General features: G+C 42.2%; 1 protein-coding gene across 2 annotated transcripts in view; it reads right to left on the bottom strand.

Annotated features, from left to right (window-relative positions):
* SYT10 (synaptotagmin 10) overlaps positions 1-27,005 on the bottom strand; it is a 583,991-nt gene that overhangs the window by 202,513 nt on the left and 354,473 nt on the right. For both annotated transcript variants that reach the window (XR_011281745.1, XM_069628104.1), the window contains exon 4: positions 6,561-6,681. Coding sequence is in view for 1 of the 2 variants with exons in the window: in XM_069628104.1 (XP_069484205.1) it covers positions 6,561-6,681 (121 nt within the window). In the remaining variant the exon portion in view is untranslated. The remainder of the gene's footprint in view (positions 1-6,560; positions 6,682-27,005) is intronic.

Here is a 27,005-nt window from a genome sequence, read left to right on the forward strand (position 1 = left end):
AAAATGCATATGTGCCTAACACTGATTTGCTGTACTCCCACACCAGCAAAACTCACATGTACCTAACAGTGCTTTGGCATACTTCCACACCTACAAAATGCATGGGATCCATACTCATTTCACACTCTGCCCCGCCCACAAAAAGCATTTGGGAACTCACTGGTTTTGTGTGTTGCCTGCCCCTCCTCTACCCACAAATCACGTGCCCTCAAACGCCCCCAAAATTGCAACCTAATTACCTACCTTTACCTAACCTAAGCTAACCATGCACTACTACTTTAATGTACACTTCAACTTATCTTTACTAGCTAAAGACCTAACAACACATAGGGCCTCATTATGACCCTGGCGGACAGCCGTGCTTGTAATACAGACACGGCTGGTGCAGGAGCCGTTTTTTTCCTGGCGTCCTGGAATGGGCAATTACCGTGGTATAACAACCCCGGCGGACCCGGTAATTGTCCATTCCAGGGCGCCGGGAAAAAGTATTCCCCATTCCCATTGACCCCTATAGGGCTCAATGGGAATGGGGAAACCGCATGCACCAGTACCATTCATGAATGGTGCCGGTGCATTTGGCATGCTGTGCTCGCGGGTGCCGCTCTGCCCACCTGGGAACTACGGTACCGGCAAGCTTACCGGTACTGTAGATCCCGGACCGGCAACCTTATAATGAGGCCGATATTCCCTTCAGTAACCAGAGAAAGAGCTCCATAGTACCGCCACCACATCTACCGGTGTCAACCACTGGAATCCCTATATGACCTATCCGTATGCATCTGATGTTGTCTGGGATTCTCCAGCACATTCCGTCAAGACAAATTCTATTGGCTGAGGCATACAAAGCAGCTGTTGTCACTAACAGTAGCTCTTAATCCAAAATCATGATTTGAAAGAAACCCAAGCAAAGGATACTTGCAGGCATAAAAGCCCAACATAAATGTAACTAGCACTTTAAAAAAATGATAAGTGACACTATGAAAAATCAAGACCACTGTTGCTAACTCGTCTGCCGATCTGGGTAGAACCGAACATCAAGAAAAAACGTCAGAGCTCTACTTAGGGGAACCCATGGCCGTTCACAGGGCTCAAGATTTCCTCAAATGTACCTATCCATGCAAAGTCTGTAGCTAGACTACGAACCTGGTTTAGAGAAACACTCTTTATGACAATATATCTAGGGCATAATTAGTGAACCGATTGGCATTCAATGAGTTCAATGGCACTAAGGATGTTGCAGTCTGGTGTAGAAGGCCCCGTGAAGCTTTATTTGTTTATCAGGCTGGCAATAATGCAGTATTAGATCCCAAAAGACACTTTGCATGATCAAAACACCATTTCTTCTTGAAGCTGGCGAAGGATGCAAACGAACATCACAGACTGGGGCAAAGTTCCGGGCCTCTGCCCTAGGGCTGCGAAACCTGCAACATTAGGAACCGGAAGACAATGTGGATGCTCAAAACATTATTCCTTTGCAAAGTACATGAAGGGTGCAAACATTGCTGTAATCATTGGTTATGTGGGAATATGATTTCATGGTACTGGTCATGGTAAACCCAAATAAAGAAGAGTAAGAGAAGACCGACCAGGAGAGAAGGCACAACATTGCAATTATCCAAACTCTTCGACGGGGGAGCAGTCGCATCAGCCCTGGAGGTTATAGTATGCAAGCTCGACCTGCTTCACTTCATGGGCATGAATTACTGGGTTGCACATCCCAAGACAATCTGTTTTTTTTAAAACGTGCTTTCTCTGCCATGCAGGACACCTACAGGTCCCTTATTGATGGAATTAGGAATGGTGAATATAACACGGATACATGTTTTAAGAACAGTCGTGTACTTGATGGAAATGTAGACTACCTCTTTGTTACTGCACGTTATAGAATGGTTGAGATTGTTTCCTCCACGGGGGCTCACAGCTTTCCCTAATCTGGGAGCTGGAAGATGTACTTAATGTGTATGTTTATTTCTGATTAAATGAGCTCCTGCACATTGGAAGATGCTAAATTGGCCTTTCCTGACTTGGCCACACATGATATGTTGACAAGCTGTGACGGTAATCTTTACCTATGTTGAACTTAAAAGCTACATTTATAAGTGGATGTGAAGAATATCTTGATTTGATGTAATCGTATTTTACTAGAATTCTTCATGTACAATTTAGACGTCACATTCTTCCAGTGGCTGGTTTTAGGTTTTCTTGGTCTAAAGACAATTTAAATAAATGTAGGTATACTTTCTATAAAAGAGAAAGAGTTGATTATTTTTTTTATTTTATACCATCTGTGCAAAAGTGTGAGGGCCCCTTGAATTAAGCCCTTTTCATGTTCCACAGGAATTTCCCAAATTCCATGAGCCCTTGTTGTATTGTCATTCCACTAGCTGATCAACCGTGATTTTTGCCATGAGTAGTTATCTTAGAGCACCTTGGGGGAAGACGACATTTTATAACTCAATTTGCCCATCATGCGCCTGGTGTCATAGGTGCTTACTTGATTTCATTAAGCAACCTGCTGTAGGATAGAACTTTATTTAACAAACTTTACTTATATTATTCCGAACACGTATGAATTGTACTTTGCGATTATGTAGAACACTTGGTTGATGAGGAATTGCTGTTGGTTGTATTTAATAATGATGTATTTTATATTCTGTTAGTAAACTTAGTTTCTTGAAGTGATTTTGTTTATTGTGATAAGGATGATGAAATGCTAATTGCATGTTAAACAATCGTCTTTTATGTGAAATCCTAATGAAATGTTATTTATTTGCTTTTCTTATTTTTATGCAAAAGGCTTATTTTTCATAGCCATACGCGTTAAATAATCTTTTTATTTTTTTATGTTTTAGACATGGTTATCCTTTTTCAGTTTTATTCTTATGTATGTCATTTTGTGTTGTTATGTGCGCTTCCCAAAATATATTATAAATAATAACAATTAGTGCCATGACTGACATTCCATGAAATTATCAATTAACAACATGCGAGAATGGAATTGGTTTAAAAGTCTTTTGTACGCTCTGTTGTGACCCAAGGAGAGGCAATCTATTATTGTGACATATAAGAACTGGCTACTAATTCTTAACTACGTAAAGACTTGTATTTTATTTGCTAATCCAAATGAAAATGCAGGCAAAATACTTCTGCTTTCTTTATTTTCTGAAGACATTTTTCTCATATGGAAATTTGATGACATTTCTTTTTAATAGAAGAACAAGTTACTTTCTTACCTGGTAACGTTCTTTCGATGGGATGTTCCGACGACGTATTCGATATCTATGACAGGTAATCACCACAGCTGTGTTGCTTTGGAAAATTTTCGGTGTCTGCATCCTATGTCGATGACGTCGATACGCTGTCCTCGAGGGCCTCCGTCGAGCTGACGTCACCGGATGTTACAAGTAGGACGCACAACGCCCGCAGCCTCAGTTGTAGTTTTTTCCCAGAACATGTGGCACCAATCTTCTGGCAGTATGACCACAGAAAGCCTTGCAGAAACATAAGCTGCAATCGCATAAGAAATTCTGTAGCGGGGCAGGCTGGGAGGGTACGATATGGAAAGGGTACGATATGGAATCCGTCATCGGAACATCCCATCGAAAGAACGTTACAGGTAAGAAAGTAACTTGTTCTTCGAGGGGATTGGTTCCTCCGACGTATTCCATATCTATGACAGACTCCCAAAGAAGTACCAATGTATGGAGTAGGGAAAAGAATTTAGAAATTTAGAATGCCAAATGAAATTGCAGAATAAAGGACCGCCTTGCCAAAGGCCAGATCCTGCCCATAGATACAATCTAGGGAGTAGTGTCTTACAAAAGTATGGACTGAAGCCCATGTGACTGCTTCACAAATATTACGAATGGGAACACCCCTCTGCAGAGCAGTAGAGGCAGCCACACCCCTAGTAGAATGGGCCCGTAAGCCTACCGGAGGGTCCTTACCCTGCAAGCGGTAACATTCAGAAATTGCCAAGATAATCTATCTAGACAAAGTCTGCTTAGTAACAGCCTGTCCCAAACACCTTCCAGCGTATCCTATAAAGAGTTGATCGTCCACTCTGACCCGGGACATGCATGAAATGTAGAAACTTAAAGCTCTCCTAGGATCCAACCTATGGAGCCTCTCCTCTTCCTTACCAGGATGCGGAGGAGGATAGAATGCCGGAAAAATGACCTTCTGGCCTAAATTAAATTCTGACACAACTTTCGGAAGAAAGGAAGGACGAACCCTACGGACAACTCTGTCCTTATGAAACACCATCAAGGGTAGCTTAACAGAAAGTGCCTGCAACTCACTCTGCGAGCTGAAGTAACCGCAACTAAAAATACAGTTTTAAGGGTTAACAGTCTTAATGGACAAGAATGTAAAGGCTCAAATGGAGCACCCATTAGGAAATTTAGAATGAGGTTCAAATCCCAACCAGGCACCTGGAAAGGTGACGGTGGAAACACATTAGTGAGCCCTTTCAGAAACGGAGAAATTAAAGGAATCTTAAAATAAGAACACTCTTCAGACGAGCGCTGAAATATGGACAGCGCCGCCAGGCAACCTTTAATAGTACCCACTTGCAGGCCCTTGTGGGCTAAGGAAAGCAAAAAAGACAGAACCACAGGAATGACACATGAAAAAGGATCCACATTCTGAACCCTGCACCAGTCGCAGAACTTTCTCCAACGGCAACGGTATAGGGACTTTGTCGCAGGCCGTCTGGCCGAAAGCAACACCTCCATCACGTCTTCAGGGAGGTCCCAATCCTTATACCTCAACCTTTCAGAAGCCAAGCGTGAAGGTTGAGGGATCTGACCTCTGGATGGAGAACGTGACCCCCTCCCGTGAGAGCAGATCGTCTCGGTAGGGAAGACGGCGTGTAGGGCAGATGGACAAGTTCAGAAGGTCTGGGTACCACGTTCTCCGGGCCCATGCCTGTGCAATGAGGATCATACGGGAACCAAACCTCCTTAACCTCCGCAGCACTTGCAGAATGACGGGGACTGGAGGAAACGCGTACAGCAGTGGGAAGGACCACTCCACCACGAATGCGTCCACTAAGCCTCCTCTTGGAGGAAATTCCTGCGAGCAGAACCTTTCACACTTCCGGTTGACACTGGTGGCAAAGAGATCCACTTGTGGGGACCCCCAAAGGGCGAAGATCTCCAGGAGAATCTCCTGAGCCAGCTCCCACTTGTGAGAGATCGTGCTCTGCCTGCTCAGAGCGTCCGCCGTCTCGTTTTTGTCTCAGGCCCGATGAACTGCCGAGATTGAAATTTCCTGCGGGATGGCCCAGAACCAGAGCTGCATTGCCTCTCTGCACAGAGGAAGTGACCCTGCCCCCTTTTATGTTGAGGTAGTGCATGGCCACTGTGTTGTCTGTCAGAATCAGGACATTCTTCTGTCTCACAGTCGGCAGAAAAGCATTCAGGGAAAGCCTGACGGCCCACAGCTCCAACAGATTGACATGGAGTCTGGACTCCAACGGAGACCAACGACCACTGACTGTCAACTCGTTGGCATGAGCACCCCATCCCGTGAGGGATGCGTCCGTCACGATCGTCACCTCCGGCCAGAGTAGCCAAAACAGAGCCCTCTTCATCAGATTGTCTTCGACGGCCCACTACAGAAGGTCCTGGGCGACCGAGGGCGGCACCTGAACGGGATCCGACATCCTGCCGGAGGACTGTGACCACTGCATCTTGAGAGCCCACTGCAGAGATCTCATCCGCAGCCGTGCCTCTGGCACCAGAAGAATGCAGAATGCCATGAGGCCGAGCAGCCTCAAGAACTTGAACGCCGGGAGACTGTGGGCCTGATGAAACTTGTGCACCATCTGCAGAATGTGATGAGCCCTCACGTGGGGAGGTGAACACAGCCCCAGAGATATGTCAAGCAGTGCTCTGATTTACTGGAGCCGCTGTGTTGGTGTCAAGTGGGACTTCTGTAAGTTGAGGGAGAAGCCCAGCCTGTGAAGGGAGTGGCAGGTGACTGACCGATGATCCAGGACTTGCTCGGGAGAGCGTGCCCTGATCAACCAATCGTCCAGGTAGGGGTAGACATGAATCCCCCCTTTCCTGAGATACGCTTTCACCACTCAGAATAACTCATAAGAACCGAGGCGCGCCGAGATCTCCGAAGCGAACACGTTCGCGGAGAAAACGGAACTGAGGCTACGGGTGTCGTGCGTCCTACTTATAACATCCAGTGACGTTGGCTCGACGGAGGCCTTCGAGGACAGCGTATCGACATCATCGACGCAGGACGCAGATGCCGAAAATTTTCCGAAGCAGCACAGCTGTGGTGATTACCTGTCATAGATATAGAATACGTCAGAGGAACCAATCCACTCAAAATGTATTACTGTTCCATAAATACAAATTAAACATCATAGTGGATTCTGGTCAGTTTATCTCTTTAGAAATACACATTTCTCCTAGGATTTAAAGTTCTGTCTGGGGATTCCAGCTTAATTTATAGAGGAACAACATGGATACAATAGATATGCAGAAACAAGCAATTTCATCAAAGCCATAATTTGAACAAATGCATACAGACATACACACCTGAAGAGCCAGTGATGTCCATCGCCTTCAGATTCCTACACTTAATAACTGTTAATGTCATTCTTCCAGCGGTTGGCAAGTAGCAAAGAGAAAACATGATCTCACCAAGATCGATACTTTCCTGAAATAAAATACCAATTACGATTCTGTTAGAAACAGTATACAATTAAAATACAGTTATGCTTAATAATCCCACTCTTCCCTTAATTTTCGCTGTGTGTGCTGAGTGGATGATTTTGAAATCCTAATGAGGCTTGCCATATTATCATCGTACTAGTCACCCCTCTGTCTTGTGCCACATGCTCAACCATTAAAAAAAAGTGTTGCCATGTGTTCTACTCTGCAAAACACGTATTCATGTTTTGGTCCATAGCAAGATGGACTACTTTAAAAAATAGAATCTTCTATCTACCTTCAAAACACCCTCTTGAAAAAGTCCTTAAAATACCACCCAGAACCTGTTGCGATCCACCTCCTACTACAGACATCTATCACGCTGAATTCCCCACACGCCGCTACCTGCAAGGCTCCATAGACATTCTTCAAGATGACTGGTTTTCTATTACAGGGAAGGTGCTTGATGAGTTCCTCCAACTAAAATATTGTGCAATACTCTGTGGCTGTGCATAGTTGGACCCTGCAGCAAGTCTTTTTGATGGGTCTTTCTGTAACCACTTTATTTTATAAAGTAGGTGCCTGCTGATTCGCATGGTAAAACAAGCAATGAAGCAATGTATTGCAAGCCTCCATGTTTCTGATAGTGAGCATAGTGGGCATTGCAACTTATGTCTCTCTTGGAGGTTTTTTGGACACTGAATTACAATGGGTGGAGGTTAATAATTTTTCAGGGAAGACTCTGAATAACAACGGCAACAGTACAGCTTGGGTTCTATTGACTGATCTAGGGATTAAAAAGCCTCCTCCTTAACTGGGAGTCAGCGGGTTCTAGTCCTCTTCAGTGAGTACAATGGGTGAGTCAGGGATGGTTTTAAACCACCCAAGGGCTAGTCCATTGTCTTTTAGCCAAGAGTGGGTTCTCACACAATGGACCCTCCCTTGCTAGCTCTAGCTGCAGCCTGCTTTGCCCGTATCTCCCTCCCTCGCAGGGCACCCTTCTGTTTGGCCCTGATGCCTCTGAAGATTTACATTGCAATGTGGCATATCAAGTATCAGTTAGATGGGCTGGGGAACCTGGTGTCCCTTCTTTTTCCACCTGCGGGACCTATATCAGGTAGCAGGTGAGACACCTGGCGCGCATGGCTCCCACAGCCCCATCACTCAGCCTTTTTTTTTTATTTGTATATGGTTTATATAAACCTTTACAAAAACAATACTTATTTCATACTTATCCTAACAAATTTCTATCTGACAAATGTACACTACTATCCACATATTACCAATTTCCATCTTTACACACTAATCTTTATTTTTTGTCTGATATTTAATCTATTTTACAAACAATTCTTAGATATGATAACATTCTTAACTTTAGTGATATCAAGTCAAGTCGCCATGTAGCAAAGTTAACCAAAACTGATATTGCTCGATCCATTAAAAATTTACAAAGCAGCTAAAATACTTTATCCTACTGGCAAGCAGTTCCGGACACAACAATAATAAATGAAACAATTACTCAATTTCCTGAGGATTTTTACACTGTCTACACATACCATTCGTCACCTCCTTTGAATTACGTATAAAATGTATTTCATTAGTAGATAAAACACATCTAAATCTCATTATCCCCACTTTCCCCTTTCTACTGGGGAATTTAACAAGATAAGATTCCATTGTGACAGGAATGTTTTGTGGAGATACCACTTTGGCATAGATCTGTGAATTAAGTGTTTTCTCCCTATTCCTCTCCCAATCCAGGCTCTTATTTATGGTTTTGACCTTTATGGGGTTGGATCTTAGTAGGTCCAATGAAAGACCCACATTTTCTATAATGATGCCACACTCTTCCCTAAGGTCCTTCATGAAGCCTACGGTATCATTAATACCTAACAGTGCATATAAGGATCCCCCCTCCGGGGTTTAACATTTTCTTAGCAGACATAACTTTCTCTATGCTATTAGACTTCCAATAGCTTGCAGACCAATCTGGTAGCGTATTACCTGCATCAGAACACATTTTGGTAGGAAATACAGGATAGAACACCAAATTGCACTTTCTGTAGCTCTACATTTTTGTTCCAATTCCTTGGGCCAAAATTCTAAGCCATGACAAATAATTGCTAACAATGTGCTTCGGTAAAATTCCCTGCATGGTGTTAAATAGAATTTTCCAAATTTATGATCCAATTGTCTCATTTGGTTTACCATTCCTGTTACTTTTGATTTTAAATAGTTTAAGTCAAATGTTCTTTTGAATCTTGCCACAATTGGATATCCCAGAAATTGTAAATGATCATTTATAGGCAGAACACTGTTTTCCCAAGTCCACCTCAACCTTTGTACCTTATTCTGCTTCCCTTTGGACAATCTCATAATTACTGTTTTTGCAGAATTAATCTTTAGGTTCAGAGATAACATATATTCCCCAAATGCTACTATTAGTCTTTGCAGTCCTACGGGCAAGGAGTCTATCAACAAAAAATCATCTGCATATGCTGCCCAATTGAATTTTAAAGCCCCAGTTTTGGGAGAGGCTAGTGTTTATTTATCTAGCACCTCTCCAAAATCCAAGACATATAAATGATATAGCGTAGGTCCCAATATACACCCTTGATGAATTCCTCTCCTAGTTTCAGATTACTATGACAGTAACCCTCCCAGTTTAGTCTGATCTTTATGTTCGACTCTTTATGCAGATGAATCACCATGCTAAGTAAACCCTTAGTCATTCTGAATTTATCTAGTTTTTTCCACAATAAATTCCTATTCACCATATCAAAGGCCTTACTTAGACCCATAGAGGCCATGAATATTGGTGAGTTTGTTGATGACCAAACCAATCAGTGCGCATATTTTTACGGAAGCCGATCTGTCTGTAATCTAGTATATTATTACTCCTACTCCATTCCTCTATATGGTCCAACTGGGTCCCTACTGAATTTGGGACCCAATTAAACTCAACGCATAATTGTGCATGATCGCTTCATTCGGTTTTCTTTATTTCATAATTTGTTACCTTCGAGGAGAGGTTGCTTGACACAAATATATAGTCTATTTCAGATGTGAGGCCCCTTGCCACCCATGTGGATGTATCATTTTGCAAGAGAATATGCAACTTCTGCAAAATTGAGCCAGATACCACCTTCCACTGTTTTTTCGTATCTCTCATCACCTCTATGTAATCAGTCATAAGGACATTCATTTCATCTATATTTTTGATATTACAGCTTGCATTCAGATCTCCTGCAAGAATCACCTTGCCTCCATCATGCATATTATACCATTCTTCCATTTTACAATTTAGTCTCCCAATAACTATTTCCAAATTAGTACACAGAGTCCAATAGACGTTAATTAGAACAATGTTGAATATTCCATTCTCCTCCTTAACTTCCACCCCATGCCTAGAATGTTGTCCATTATTCTCCACTCCATAATTATTTTTATATCTCTTCCCTTTTTTAGTGCTATAGTGACCCCCCCCCCCTTTGGCCTGTCTTTAGCCCCTTGCAACACACATATACTTATCATATCAAATCCATCCCACATTAATTTGTCTGTTGTTGCCCAGGTTTCTTGCAGAAAAAATACATCATTTTCCTTAATTTCTTTACAAATTTTAGTGTTAGTAAGCAGATGCCTATGTCCCCTGGTATTATTTTTAAAGTGGCTGACTCAGAGATTTCAATTGTGCAATTGATTCTTTTAGTGTAAGAGCGAGCCATCACCAATCGGGAGCTTCTACACTTCGTGGTTTTTGTTTCAACGCCTCTTCTTTCCCCCTACCCCTATCATCATATTCCAGATCCTCCCTATCCCTGCTTTGCTCTTGCTTGTATTTCTTGCTGTTGTACACTGCAATGTTGTATCCATTTTGCAGACTGATTGCTTCTTTCAATATTATATTAATTACCACGGGGGGTTGTATGATTAATCTCGTGTAGTCACAGCGTTGTGGGTGAATAAAATGCACCAGTTACATATCGGCCGATTTTTCCCTCCTGCTGATACACACACTTTATTCCCTCCAGTATATCTCTCACAATATTTCTTACCTCCACTTCCGACACGATTCAACTTTTCTGTATACCGTCATCCCCTAGGTCATGGGCCACCTCCCACTCCTGTCCTTAGACTTACCTAACATGTCCACCCCCTTTGCCGATATGACTGATCTCTTTGCACTCATTGGTTGCCCCCCTTCTTCCAGCTCCTTCTCCACATCCCAAATATTTATGTGACTCATATTTTGACTCTGGTGGTGGAGAATTGGGAACCTAGGTTGGATGTGTATGGGCTGATTAAATATTCCAAACAGTTGTTTCCCTTCATCTCCTTTTTTTTAGCATTTCTCCCCATCGGAAATCTCGGACTTCTTTTATTTTAATACATCTACCAATCTCTTCTCAGCCGTAGAGTATTAATTTTGTTCCGATTTATTCTTTTTGTTATTCTTGCTAGATTCATTTTCATTACTCTCCCCCTCATTGCTTTCTCCTAACCCTCCCTCTTCCTCCACAATTACCTACTCACCATTTAGGCCCTTTCCCGTGGTTCACAGAAACTTACGGGAGGAGGCCTTATGTTTTTTAATTCCGCCGCCTTCAACACTCTCATTTTATTTTTTCGCTCTTCTTTGAATTGTTCGATACTGCAGGGCGTAGAGGTTCCTGCTTTTCACTTTCTTTATTTCTTTCCCCCACTTTTTCATCCAGCACCACAATCACCTCTCCCCCATCTTCCACAATTCCTTCCAATTCTGCGTTGAAGACTTTTTCTTTCATGTTTTCACTCTCAATACCATTTCTTACCACCTCTTTTGCCTTACTTCTTGGATTCGGCCACAGCTCTATTGAATCAAGTCTCTCCATAATATTTCTTAGACAACTAGATTGCTCTTTAAATTCCTTTTTTACCAATGATCTCATTTCCTGCAATTTCATGGCGGACTATGGAACCATAGCTGCACCTCTGACAGCTCTGACTTCACCCAAGCAGCCTAGGAAGGTCAATTGGACTGAAGACTGTCAGAGGGCCTTTGATGGCTTGAAAGAAAGTCTGTGTCGGGCACCCGTGTTGTGTGCGCCTGACTACAGCCGACCCTTTATCGTCCAGACGGATGCCTGCGACACCGGAATTGGAGCTGTCTTGTCCCAGTTAGATGACAAAGGGAGAGAACATCCTATCATATTCATCAGTAGACAACTCAAGGGTAGAGAACTTAGGTGGGCTACTGTTGAAAAGGAATGTTTTAGCATAGTTTGGAGCCTTAGGCATTTTAGGCCCTACCTTCAAGGTCCAAACAGATCATAAGCCCCTGAAGTGGCTTATGCAGATGAAGGGTGAGAACCCGAAACTTCTTAGGTGGTCCATTAGCCTGCAAGGGCTAGACTTCACCATAGAGCACAGACCAGGGAAGAGACACGATGATGCAGATGGCCTTTCCAGAAGGTATGTTGACCGTCTGGATGAGGGTGTCTATCCCGTGGGAGATTAGGCACCCTCCACCGCAGTCTGGGGGGGGCGACTGTGATGCTGGAAATGCATTGGAGGGACAGGGCCTCCGTATCCTTGTCCTTTACTGCTTTTTATCGTGTGTTCTGTCATGTTTCACGCGCAGGAGTTCATGTGGGACTCCTGGCGGTGCAGCTCTCTTTCTTTTGGTTTGGTGAACAGACCCGTGGGATACCCTTATGGCACCCATGGGTGGGGGTACAACCCTGTGCCCCTAGTGTATGTTTTTGGGCACCTGTGGGTGGCCCACAGAGTAGGGTATGGGCTGGTGGCAGCTCCATGCTGAGTTTGACAGGTGTACGGAGTATCCTCCATTTTGGGATATCCCGGCCCTGCCATTGGGATCAGTTGATTCCTGATGGAAAACAAGATGGCCCCGGTGGCCTCTTGCTTTCTATTACCCATTACCTTGTTTTCCCAAAGTCCTGGGAAGCCCTGACTCTGTCCCTGACTCTGTCCCTTCCCCTGACTGGCTGTTGGGTGGAAATGCCATATATGGTGTTGTTGTGAAGGCCCGGCCAAACTAGCTGGAGCCTTCCCGGTGATGTATGTTGTGGGTACCTCCTGTGGGTGAGACCTGGGTGAATAGAGTGTGTGACGAATATGCATTCTGTGTTGTGGGTGTCTAGTATCTGGTGGTTGACACAATGACTGAGACAACCCTCCCTGAAACCGGTATGAATGCAGCTTGGAGTGTTGATTGGCTCGGTACTTGTCCCAATACACATAACTTGTTGTGACTGTCTGGAGAGAAGTGAATGGCCTGAATACCTCGTGTGCCTGATTGGCTGCCTGCCTGCCTGAATGCCCGTAATCGTGATTGGATGCTTGAGTGTGACCCAGCAGAATGAATGGGAGATCAACAGTATATCTGGGGACCTCTCACTGCTAGGAATGGTGTTCAGAAGCTGAAGTCCACTACGACGAGTAACTGGATTAACTGACGCTTGACCTTGAAGCCCTGCTGGACGAGAAGAATTGCTGTTGCTCTCCTTCACAATCTGAAAGCTGCTGTGCCTCCAAGGACTGACTCAGAGAGGACCTGGTAAGGCGCCCTCTTCCCGAGCTACGAGGGACCATCATGCATAGCTGATCTTTGCCAAAGCTCCCTGGTAGACAGACCTTCGACAGGCTGCCGACCCGATATGGGGACTGCTGCGGAACTCCAAGGAGAAGCACTCGGACTGTTGTCCGCCACTGTCAACGACCGCCGTCGCCGACTGGAGCCGCCGGGCTCCCGTTTCATTGATCGTTGGACGCTCTCGCCTGCATCGTCATCCGCTTGTCTCCCGCTGGAGAAGGCTCGACCGTCGACGCGCCGAGGAGCATCCACCGGTGGGTTTCCCGCCACCTAAGGACCACAGAGACACCGACGACTCGACGCCCTTGCTGGGCCACAGTTCTTCATCATCTCTTTGCGGTCCAGAACTATCGTCACCGAGGTGCCCCGCATGCCTCTTCCTTGCAGGATGCCAACGCTCTGTCGTCGACGAGCACCGCTAGGAACGAAGCTGCCACTTCACTGCCGTAGTTCCACCTGTTCACTGTCGGACGTTCGACGACCCGTGACTCCCGCCTTAAAGGGAGGGCACTCAAGAAGGGCCGTCGATTCCCCGACTCCGAACGCCAAGTTCCCAGACACCTTTCGACGATCCGTGGCTCCCGCCTGAAAGGGAGGCACTCAAGAAGGATCGGTCGACACATCGTCGGAGGACTCTACTCCACCAGGTACATTGGGGGGGTAAAAACCTTAATAGGAAGAAGTGAGACTATTGAACATATGGACTGGGCTTGTGTGATATATCTTATTTTACAGGTTGCCCAGGTGGGGGGATCTCCACACAGAACTGTGTCTAGGGTACAGGGCCAGTATTCTGCCTATTGTTTCAACCATCTTGCGTTCCTTCCTATCTCTATTGCTGGTTTCCTTGTTATTAATCTGTGTGACATTTTAACCGTACAGTTGATGCACTTTAATGAGATTTGATAACATTAGTGGTACCACTTTAGAATTGTATATATTTATCATTATTGACTTCCGAGTACAAAGTGCGTTATTGTGATCGTGTACATCCCCTTGAATATTAATTATATAAAGACTGTGTTTTCAGTAATACAGTGTGTGGACATTCCTTTGTGGGGGTTCAGGGACTACACTGTACTTAAGAACCAGCCTGCATCACCTCCTGAGAAGCTAGGCCTTGATTGCTCGCCCATTGCTACCTTATAGAGAATCTTGGCTGGGGTCTCCTGTGCCTCTCCTCTACCATATAGAGAGCGGAAGTACAGACACCCCCTACCAGTTTTTACACTCCTCCTCTCCCAACTCCCTAGATGTTACCTTTGTTGCCAAATAAGTTATTACACCCTTAGAGAATATTAGAGGGGTATCTAATAGAGAGTTATCCTATTTACCCCTTACCTCACCATCTTCTCTTTGTTCTATATTTGCAATCATTACCCCCCCCCATTAGCTCCCCCTCCTCTTCATATAGTGATTGCGAGTGACCTGGCACTTCTCCTTCTCCTCCCCCCTCTTCTGTTTCCTGCATTGCTTCCACCGTTAATGCATCTGTACCCTCCACACCCCACCTGCCTCGCGTTGAGCTTCAGTCTCTAGATCCAAACCCAGGGAGTGCCATGGCCAATGCTCTAGCCAACGTGCTCCTTCTGGTTGTGAAACCCGGGGGCGCAAATACTGTACCCTTTTGTGTAGTAATGGTTTTCTTCTTCATACATTTACCCTTCAGCAATCTCCTCCTCCTTCTCTGCAGCTTAGTTTACCTCTCGAGGCGTAATGATTCAACCAGAAACACAACTTCACCTACCAGATCCCGAAGCCTGTAAGGATATTTGGCGTGTTACAGCACAGAGTACAGCACTACTGCACAGATAGCAATTTTTTTTTGATGCAGCACCAAATGCCTATGGTGCATTGCTATATGTGTTGCCAGGATAACATGGACATATAAGTAAAGTCAGGCTATTCAGTCAAAAACGATTTTTACATATAAGATGCAAATCTATTTTCACGTGCACATTCAAAAATGCACACTATTTTTCACCTGAAATGCCTATGGTGCAAGAGACACATTTGAAAATTAATAACTAACATTACTCATAAATAACCTGACTAATAAAACTGAATTTAACATAACCCACTAATAAAAATGTGTCTCCACTGCAGAAATAGGCCTACTCTGAAAGTGAACTTTTAAACGCACATTCATTTTTTTTTTTTTCGTTTTCTCTGCTGCTCTGTCCACATAACTACAGGAAGCAAAAGGGCTCGAAAGAACAGGAAATCAGTTGGTTACAAAGTATTACTATAAAAATGAGCCATTGTGTAGAGAGGGAGGAGATGGCATGATTGATTCTGATTGGAGCAGCGTCGTAGCAAGTATCATGCTAGAGGCAGTGATTAGGGTTTTGCTGGGGGGAGTTTGAAGAGAGAGAACAGTGGAGATTTGGAGAGCTGGGAGAAGGACCTGTTTTTTTCCTGGTTGGAGCATTTCTGCTGAAAAAGCTGAGAGTTCCAGGCAATGACCCCGGTTTGAGAACGAAAGGCGCTCGTTTTCACTGGGGTTAATCTTCAAGGGAGCCACATTCAGAAGAGAACAGCTGAAGAAAACTCGGGCTGAACAGATAAGGTAATTACATAAGTGTGGGAGCTGAGTATGTACGAGAATATTCAGTCAGTGTAGGAAAGGAGATTCATGTGCCTTAATCACATGTTAATGTTGCCAATTGAGTTCTTTTCTCCGCCACTCTCTTTTCAGTGTATCACAGACAATGCTATTACTGTGCTATTTTATTTATTTCTGTAAAGAGTGAGATCGTGTTTAAATGCAACTTTTATAATACAGAAAAATATTTGAAAGCAGACGGGTGGTGTGTTTTATATTTACCAATACAGTGCTGATGATGTGGGGAGATTTTTAAACAGTGCAATTGTCATTTTAAGACAGATGTGTGCATGATCATATTCTGTATGGACAGTTGTGAGTGACTGTTTGTAGCATAGCTCGTTGGAGGTACATGAGCCAACGGGAAGAGGGACTCTCTGGACATAGTTCCCTACCGTATATAAGGTAGTGGAAATTACCACAAAATTACCACATATAGCTCTCTGTCGTAAATAAGTCAGTGAGATCGCCCATGGTGGCACACTAACACTAACACTGAAAATGTGGTATTCCTGAAATGTAGGTCTGAGGTCTCTCTAGTGATTACACGAAAAATCTAAGCAAAGATAAGGGATTCTGGACATTGGGGCCACAAATAAAACAAGGGAATTATGCTCACCAAAATACCACCAACCACGCATACCAACCACGCATACCAAATATGCATGTCTGGGTACTGAAATAATGCATGTCCACTGTATTATTGTTGTACATGGCCCAATCTGAATACAAGGAGTGATTGTTGCTAAGTTATTTTTTTCGGCGGTAATAAAATACCGTCAGGCCCCAAATCTCCACAAAATACCCTACATATTTATGGTGCGTTGCAGGCCGGGAAAGTGATCATAGAGTACCTACTGGGCGTGGAAAGCGTGTCTCACACTGCCATTTGCACATTAAAGGGAACCCATTTTATAATAGCAGTGTGCCACTAAAAACGAATTTCAGAATGTCACAAAGGGAAACCACATTCTCAGATCTAGTGCAATATTTAGAGGCAAAGTTGTTTGCACATGGGAATTGGTCGTCGAATAGCACGTTAGAATGGAGTAACCGCATTCAGGGTGAGGTGCAGAAAGAAAAACTAGACAATATTTTTGCAGAAGGCAGCATAATTCAGGTCTGCCTTACAAGATTATTGAATGCAGCCGATAAAAGTGCAGAGAAAGACTGTTTAATACGGCTATGCGGCAAAATATGGTTTATTTTAAACAAGTCCCTGCGAATGCAAGAGAATGATACTCAGATAATTAACAGGTTAAAGACTGAATTAGATGGGGCAAGTAAAAATCAGGAAATGTTGAGAGCAGAATTGGATGTATGCCAAAAAGACATGCAATTAAAATGCAGAGACTTTGATACTCAGTTATCCAAAAGCAAGAAACAATTTGAAGATAGTGAGCAAGAATTGGCACACTTAAAAGCTTCAGTGGATCACATTAGACAGGATAAAGATGAGGTTGTTTCAGAGATGCAGATTTTACAAAAAGAACATTGTGAAAAAGAAGGTGATCTCCAGAGTGCAGAACAAGAAATGATTAAAATGATTCAAGAAAGAGACAAGAGAAATAAAGAGTTCAATGAATGCCAAATGCAAATGTGCGACATGCAGGAGGTGATTAATAAGATGAATGGTGAAAACAACTATTTGCAAGATGAAGCCAACAGACTCCTTAAAAAGTGTAAGGACTTAGAACAGCAAATGTGCATTCCCAGGTCCCATGAGAGGCGGCAGGGTACCACATTCAATGGAGTGGAGGTGAATTCTAGCTCTGCCCAAAGAGCTAGTGCTCCAGTGACTGGTCCGGTGACTGAACTTGGTTGCAGCGCCCTTGGGGGATTTGATACTCCCATTGGGGGCAGCCACCAATCTCATACACCTGAAAACAGGATTGAATCACAAAATAGTGCAATTCCATGCATTGCAACAAGTAGCCCCATAAAAATAATGAAATCCATTAAAGCCCTGATCAAACCATTTAAAAAGGGAGGTGAATGCTGCATTGAGGATCACTTAGAAGCGGTGCATGACATTTTTAAAGCACTCCAGATACCTAAGGAACAGTACAGACAATATTTTCATTTAACTTTAGATGCCCCGACGGCCAGCATCATAAGGGGATTAAATGAACAGCAGAATATGACATGGTTGGAGTTTGAAAAAGAAATTAGGCGTCATTTTTCTCCTTTTCAGTCATTGCAGGAGGCAAAGAAAGTGGCTTACACAATTACTGCTGGACCTAATACATCCCCTCGCCAATTTTTACAAGATTTAAAAAGAGCATTTTCTCGCTTTGATGTATCTTTTGACTCAAATTCCAATGAGTTTAAAACTGCATACTTCTATGGGCTACAGAAAGACATCATATCCCAATTGGTCCGTGAATTTGACCGTGACAAGTCCCTTGAATGGATTGTACATCAAAGCACAAAACTATATGAGGTACTCTATTGTCAGGGTAGAGAAAGTGATAAAATGAAAGATACTAGACCTAAATCTAAAGAACCCTCAGCCACAGTAATGGAAATCAGGTCAGCCAAAATGTCCCTTGAGTCTGTTCAAAGCCAAGGTAAAAATAATGTGACACCTGAACAAAGGGGTAATCAACAAAGATCGCCATTTTCTGTACCAATGTTCCAATCACATGATCCTAGTAATAGAGAGAGCTACATCAGCCCTAGGTATTTAGGGGACAGACCCAGGGTAGGATACCGGCCTGATATGGCAGGTATGAACAATAACCAGAGACAAAATCAAGATCAAAGAAATGATGGTCCCTACCAGTCATTGGGGACACAGAGCAGATTTGATCCCAACACCATGATATATGGTAATCAGGATAGGCCCCGATATGTGGATCGATTTACTGATAATGGAAATCAACCTAGGGGCCAGTACCCACAATCTGAGAGACAGGATATGAGGCAAAACGTGAACTACAATCCACGCCAGTACAATGATTCCCCACGAGGGGACTATAATCAAAGGATGGGTGCAACCCGCTCCCCTCCACAAATGAATCAAGAGTTCAGAAACCATCCCAACCGACATCAATCACCTGAGAGGTATCAGAATAGATCCAATCAGGGGGAAAACAACCAATATCGACCTAGGCCACAGAAAGAGGATCCTAGAGAGATGGAAAGGTTCCAGTGCCTTGAGGCCCAAGTGAAAATGTTAGCTGAGCAAATAGGAAAGCTCTGTACAGCGCAAAAACAACCTTCCAAAGAGGAGGCTGATGGCCATAGCAATGACGGGGGGGCTTCCGAAAAGTGACTAAGTACTCATGATAACTGCAGTGCCAAAATGACAGATTGCTCTGATATCATTTTGCATAACGACTCTGAGATGCCTAATGGATTAAATGTGAAAGTGCCAGTAAATGAACTTGTGACAGAAAGTGCAAATAATTCTAAAAAAGAGGTACGGTTTAATCTGGAGCTAAATAAAACAGTAAAGATTTGCACAAATGAAAAAGAAACATTAGGAATTTCAAAAGAACAAAGGGACAGATTTAAGAAAAATGACTCATGCATGGGGAATACCAGTGAACAGGGAGTAAGTGGGGATGCTATAGCTCCTTCCCTGGGCAAGCAAAACAATGACCAAACACAGACAGAAAAAGGAAATACTCACAAGGAGGGTACAAGTCAATCACCTGAAGAATTCTTTAAGCCACATATTTTTGAAGAGGCTGAAAGGGCTGGTATCACACTAAATGATCACAAATGCACAGAATTAAAAAATGACAAATTGCTGAATGATGTTGTTACACATGTTCAGTTGGAGGATTGTAATGTGGTCTCTGATGTTACCCAGATGGATGGGCGAACAGTGGCCACACTCCAAAAAACCTCTGATCATGGAGAAATGAATAAAATCTCTCGCGCAGAAATAGGTAAAAAGGAGGGAAAAATGTCTTTCCATTTACCAATGTGTTTAGCCAAAAGTGAAAAAGACCTGAGAAAGGTGAGCCCTGAAATCAGTAAGAATTCACATTTCTTATGTGTATTAGAGGAAGTTGAGGACAGATATTATGAACCCATCACTGTAGAAGAAAAATGCCACACCTTTGCTATGATTGACACTGGCGCACAGGCCACAATTATGTCCAAGGAGCTGGTAAAGAGTATCAATGAAGGGAGACCCCCACAGAGTCAGATCACAGTGAAGGAAAATCAAGGCCCAGTGCATAACTTTAATGGGGAGGAGGTGCCCATCATAGGTGTAACTGAGGTTGACATAAAAATAGGAAAGCACAGAATGAAACAAGAGGTATTGATCACATCTATTTGTGAAATTCCATTTCTGATGGGGACAGATTGTCTGAAAAGATTGTCTCCTCTAATAGATGGGGTGAATGGAGTGCTGTGGTCCTTAACCAAAAAACCATTGAGGCCTAAGAAACTAAAATCACAAAACAGCAATATAAATGAATGTCACACCGTTGCCAAAACAAATGATGCTGTGGAGGTATATCTCCAGAATAGCTGCATACCTAGTGTCACTGTTATATTAATGTGTCAAGAAAAAATGCAGAGCGACAATGAAAAACTACCTGTACAAATATACTTGGACCCAAGGAAAAATTGGCAGATTGCCATAGATGAGCACACATTACGTTTTTATTTAAAAGAGAAAACATACAAACAGAATATTGCTCCTAAAACAGATTCAGAAAAACACATTACCACTCTGGCAGAAATACACATGGGAGATGAGCACCATGGGTTCATGTTGGTATAAATGACTATTTTAAAACAATAAAAGCCACTTTAGCGCTTGAACATGAAAGGAGTTTCATTAATGAGAAATTGTTGCAAGAAATAATGGAGAGGGAAGAAATCCCGAGATTTAGGATTAAAAACCAATATGTTTCTGGCTTGGACAGTCCAGACTTTGAAAACCGAATTGCAGGCAGATGCATGCTTAAAATTAGCATTGGGCAGAAAACAATTTACCATAATGTATGGATAGTGAGTGGAGCACAAAATGAATTTTACATGGGAAATGACATCATGCACAGAATGTGTATGGTGTTAGATTTCCTTAATCAAAAAATATGGTCACGCCTAGGTGGTCCGGCACCTGAATTTGAAGACAAAAGGAGGGCTTATCATTGTGCACAACTGGTTCCTTATGCAATCGAATTACAAATGAGGAAAGATACTATTATTCCTGCATTTACAAAACAGTTTGCAATAACACTGACATGCAAAAATGGACAGCAGATGAAAGGCTCTGATGCATTTGTATGCCTGAGTGAATCCATAAAACAGCAAGGCCTGGATTATGAATACATTCCATTGGTAGATATTGGTGAAGGATCTGTAAAAATTATGGTAAATAATAAAGGTTGTCAGGATATTCATTTAGAGGAAAACTCCCCATTAGGAATGGCCATACAAAAATCACATTATACGGCAGATTTAAATAACATGGTGATTGGAAATATTCCTGAAAAGTATGTAGATGCCAAGGGTGAGTTGCCAGAACACCTGGACTCTCAGCCCAAAGGAATATTTAAAATTCATTCTGTGTATCCTTATGATTCAAATGAGACAGTGTGCTGCCATCAAGAGGATTGCATAATATTTAATTTAAATGAAAATGAAACAGAAAATCAGCCCATTGAAGTGGAAGCTGATATGCCAAAATATTTAAAAGTGGCAGCTTTACAAAAAGACACAGCCACACAGTTAGAGGAAAGCGCCGAGATTCCCTTACCAGAAGATTTTCCAGAATTTTCCAAAATGGTAGAAGAACAGATGGTGTCCAGTCATCTGGTCGAAAAAAAACTGGTCGACTGCAATTTGGTCGACGCAATTTGGTCGAAAACCAAATGGTCGAATTTTTTTTTTATTTATATATTTATTTTTCGGGTTTTCGTTTTGTAAAAAAAGGGGTTTTTAGAGAAAAAAAGGGGGTTGGGGGGGACCCCCCAAAAATTTTTTAAAAAAGGGTTAAAATAATAAAAAAAAAAATTCGACCATTTGGTTTTCGACCAAATTGGTTCGACCATTTGTCTGGTCGACCAATTTTTTTCGACCAAATGTCTGGTAACCGAACAGATCTCCTTAGCGAATGCGTGTGAAAGCAATGAAGAGAGGGACAATCTGAGAGAGATATTTATGGAGTTTAAGGACGTATTTGCAAAAGATGCTTATGATTGTGGTTTAACTGATTTACATGTGGCCACACTACCAGAAGGGTGTAGCAGAAATCCAGTGTTTGTACGCCAGTATAGACTACCGCTGGCATGTTTAGAATCATTGGCAGAGATTATTAAAAATTTGGAATCGCGGGGAATCATCAGGCCCATTCATAGCACATCCAATACACCTATTTTAGGTGTGTTAAAGCCAAATGGTCAATGGCGGCTGTGTGCAGACTTGAGAGAGTTAAATAAAAGAGTACCAGTATCTAGATGGCCACTGCCATTCATTGATCAGGGCCTAGCTCAGGTACATGGTTCAAATGTATTTACCACATTAGATCTCACCTCTGGATATTGGTGTGTGCCATTGGCAGAGGAGATACAACATTTATTTTCCTTTACATTTGACAGGACTCAATATGCCTGGCTTAGAGCTCCGTTCGGGTACATCAATAGTGGGAGTGAATTTGGCATATTTTTGAGAAAGGCCATGCCGGATGCAGCGGAAAGAGGAACAATAGTTTATGTGGACGATGTCCTGATAAAAAATGAAAGCCTGAAAAGCCATTTTGATGAAATAAGACATGTACTTGGCCAATTGCAGAAAGCAGGCGCCAAAGTATCTTTGCAAAAAGCACAATGGTGCAAGAAAAAAGTGAACTTTCTAGGGCATGAAGTGACTGAACATGGGCTAAATCCACAAAAGAAGAAAATAGAGGCCATACAAAGATTAAAAGATCCTAAAAATGTGAAAGGAGTAAAAAGTTTATTAGGGATGACAGGCTATAACAGAAAGTTAATTGAAAATTATGCAGAAATCACTCAAACATTGACTAAACTGCTTAAACTGAATACTCCCTGGAAATGGGAAAAAGAGCAGTATGATGCAGTGGCTAGATTAAAGGAATGTCTTGTAAAGGCACCATGTTTAGCATACCCCATAAAGGACAGGGATTTATTTATAGAAATAGGTTTTTCTGAACATTGTATGTCAGCAGTGTTATCACAAAAACACGATTTGAATCACAAAACCATTGCATATGCAAGTAAGGCATTTTCCCAAGTTGAAATGAAATTTAATGAATGTGAAAAGGCCCTATTAACCACTGTGTGGGCGCTACAACATTTCCGCCCCATTGTTCAGGGAGAAAAGGTAATTATTGAAACAAATCATCAACCTTTGCAATTTTTAGAGAGTAAAAGAATTAGATCAGGTAATCTAGCGCAATCCAGAATCACTTCATGGACGCTGGCATTACAAGGTTTTCCCGTAGAAGTGAGATATGGACAAAATAAAAAGAACCCAATTGCTCAAGGGTTAGCTGACTTACATGACTGTGCAGCTGAACAAATACCAAATGAAATGGAAGTAGAAACTAGTTTGCAGGAATTTGAACAATCACCACACAAAGCTTTTGATGAAAAAACATGCAAGGATTTGCCAACTGTATATGTGGATGGTTGTGCTTTTCACATTGAAAATGACAGTAATAAACAGTTAGTGGCAGGAATAGGAAATGTCTGGTTGAAATGTGAAGGTGTCCCCAGTATAGGGATGAGGATTGGAGATAGGAGCAGTCAGGTGGCGGAATTGGCAGCCATTTATAAAGCAATTGCTACTGCAGTTGATAGAAAGTTCAGTGAAATTGTCCTGGTGACTGATTCTGACTATGCACGGAATAGCTTTGTGGAGTATTTGCCTGGTTGGAAAGCAAGAGGCATGGTTACATATAACAAAAAGCCACTTAAGCATGGAAAAATGATACAAGCCATAGACAAATTGGTGTCAGAGAAAAAGTTAACAATATACTGGAGAAAAATTTGTGGGCATTTAAAAACACCAGGAGAGGATAAGGAGGGAAATGATAAGGCAGACCACCTGGCTAAGATTGGGGCTGTGATGGGAGAATTGCTACCTATTGATTATTTAATGGGTGAAATACAAATTGATGCAGTCACACGTTCTAAAGCACCAAAGGAGGTAGATCAACCGGTGGTGCAGTGGAGTCATGACACGCCAGACCAAGATTTGATTGAGGCACAAAAGAATGATCAAATTTTGGGAATCTATTATAATCATTTGATAGATCCCGAACAAAATCCTTTAAAAGAAAATGATTGTATGGGAAAAGAAGAGTTGAGGGTGCTATTAAAGAACAAAACACGAATTAGATTACAGGATGGACTCATGATTAGAGAGTCCATAACAGGACAAATACAGTGGGTAGTACCCCTTTCATTCAGAGGACTAATGCTACACCATGCACATGATGCCATAACTGCAGGCCATAGAGGTTCACAAAAAACATTAGAAATACTAAAAGATTATGCTTACTGGCCACATATGTCCCAAGATGTGGAATTATATACTAGAGGATGTCTAGTATGCGCCCAATTTAAACCTGTTTCACCAATGCATAGAGCACCATTGATGAAAAGAGGCCTAACTCTCCCATGGTCAGATTTGCAAATAGACTATGTAGGTCCTTTAAAAAGGTCGAGCAGGGGACACCGTTATATTTTGAGTGTGGTATGTTTGATGTCGAAGTGGATTGAATGCATTCCTGCACCAGATTGTAGTGCGCAAACAGCAGCCACATTGCTGGTGAACCATGTGTTCTCAAGGTTTGGGTTGCCACAAAGAATTGAGTCAGACAGAGGAAGTAATTTCACAAGTACTCTAATGAGTAAGGTATGGCAAATACTAGGTGTGAAAAGGAAACTACATATCGCATATCGGGCGGCGTCTTCAGGTACAGTTGAAAGAAGCAATAGGTCTGTTGTGGATATTTTAAAGAAATTTGTGGCAGAAGCAGGTTCCAGCTGGGATTTACGTTTACCGTTGGTTTTGATGGCAATCAGGTCAACTCCTGCCAAAGCAACAGGTGTTAGCCCCCATGAGGTCTTGACAGGTAGGAAAATGGTGTTACCACAACACCTACTATACAGAACACAGGAGCAGACACTTGTGAGTGCATCCACAGTTCATGAATATATTGATGAACTGAGGAGGCATTTGCAACATGCATTTGCTTTTGTGCAGAGAAATCTGGAAAGAGCTGCTGACAGTGCAAAATCTTATTATGACAAAAAGACATCAGTAAAGGAATACAGTGTAGGGGATCAGGTATGCAAGTTTCATTTTGGAAAAAGTAAACAGAAAAATTCTAAATTTCTAGCAGCCTGGCAGGGGCCATTTCGAATTATAGATAAGGTCTCTCCTGTAGTTTATAAAATTTTGAAAAATGAAGGTGAAACAGCAATAGAGCAGTTTGTCCATGTAAATAAAATCAAACCATGCCATCCCAGACATGAGATCAGGCAGCTTGAGCATGTAGAAACAGATAAAGTCCCTTGAACACAAAAAGAGAAAATAAATAGGTACACTCAGGAGGCAGTGACAAAGAAGTTAAAAAGTTGATTGTTATGATGGCACATAACCACTGTAATATATGTAAAAATATATAATATAAAATAAATAAATAAATATATAATGGAAGCTCATGGTTGGTGTGCAGAGAGAAAATGTATTAAATATTGAATGCTGTTTTATATGGGCTTGTTTTCTTTTAACTTGTGTTTAATTTCAGAAAAAAAAAAAAACTAAATATTTTTACCAAGCATGTTTTATTTTTGGCAAAAGGGTGAAGTTAGTATTGTGCTATGTACTTAATTTGTTTATTTTCTATTTGATTTAGAAAATTAACATTATTTGGTCGGAGGTTCCGGGATCAGAGGCCACGGGAGACGATGGAGTCCTGGAGTCCCCTGGATGAAGACCAAAAGATGCCTGCCTCCAGGTGGAGGTGAAGACAAGATAACCAGAATGCTAAAAAAGATGACTCCTATGGATCTAAGATTGCCAAGATGAAAGTGTACTCGAATGAACCAAATAACATCACTGGTCGGGACATATCAGAGGCAGACAAGAGTCCTGACATATGGAGTTCCACGTATTTATTATTTTAATTATTTATTTTAATTTGTTATATTAATTATTTGTTTTGGTTAGTTGTTTTATTTCATTGTTTTTAATTGCCCTTCTTACAAGAAGCACGTACAAACCCACCTTTTCCCCCTGCCCCTCCACACAATTACCCGACTATGCACGCCCGCCATACGAACATTCTCAGTTAACGGTTAAAGGAAACCTTCGTCACATAAAACTATTATGAGACAGGCTTAACGCAGGGCCTCATGCAGCTTGGCAATATTGTACCTCCAACAGATCACCGTTGCGCTTTCACATTGACCGGACGCTGACTGCAAGAGAACATCATGCCTTCCCAGCCTCCACAGCCACACAAGCACTTCCTGGCACTTCTCAGTGCACATCATCACTCAGCCTACACAGTACTTAAAAAACTGACCAGCAGATTTCGCACCAACTTTTGAAATCGTTCTTTCTAATGTCTGTAAGTTTGTAATGTATGTGGTTGTCTCTGCATGACCAAATATGTTTGTGCTGTAGTTTATGAGCCTGTTTCCGTACGTGTGCTTGTTTGAACTGTGCTGTATGCCAGAAATAGTGAGCTCTCAGTTTTCTGCTTCTTTTTCCTTGTATTTATGTTTTGCTTCTGTTTCACATGTACATTTGTCTTATGTGTGCGTTGGCCACCTGCACACATTGGAATATGTCAGAAATGTCATAGAGTGTGTGTTTGTTGCTACTTTGATCTGTTTATTTTTTGTATTTTCTGCTTCAGTTTCTGGAAATTTCTCTGTTTTCTGTGTGTTGTACAGATGCAGTTAGTCATTCGGCTTCATTGCGTTGTTAGCCAGAAAGCAGCAAATAATACAACATTAACATTTAAAAGAGATATAAAACATGACTGAGAATTATTAAAATCCAAGAACACGTTCAGATCTAAAATCAAAAACTGATAAGAGGATCTACACCGCACATCTCTTAAATGGGTTTTTTAGAATTAGTGTTAATCAAAAATAAGGATCTTAATCCATGTATATCT

Source organism: Ambystoma mexicanum, chromosome 12, assembly GCF_040938575.1.
Source record: "Ambystoma mexicanum isolate Mex_15411 chromosome 12, UKY_AmexF1_1, whole genome shotgun sequence".
NCBI classification, from domain to species: domain Eukaryota; kingdom Metazoa; phylum Chordata; class Amphibia; order Caudata; family Ambystomatidae; genus Ambystoma; species Ambystoma mexicanum.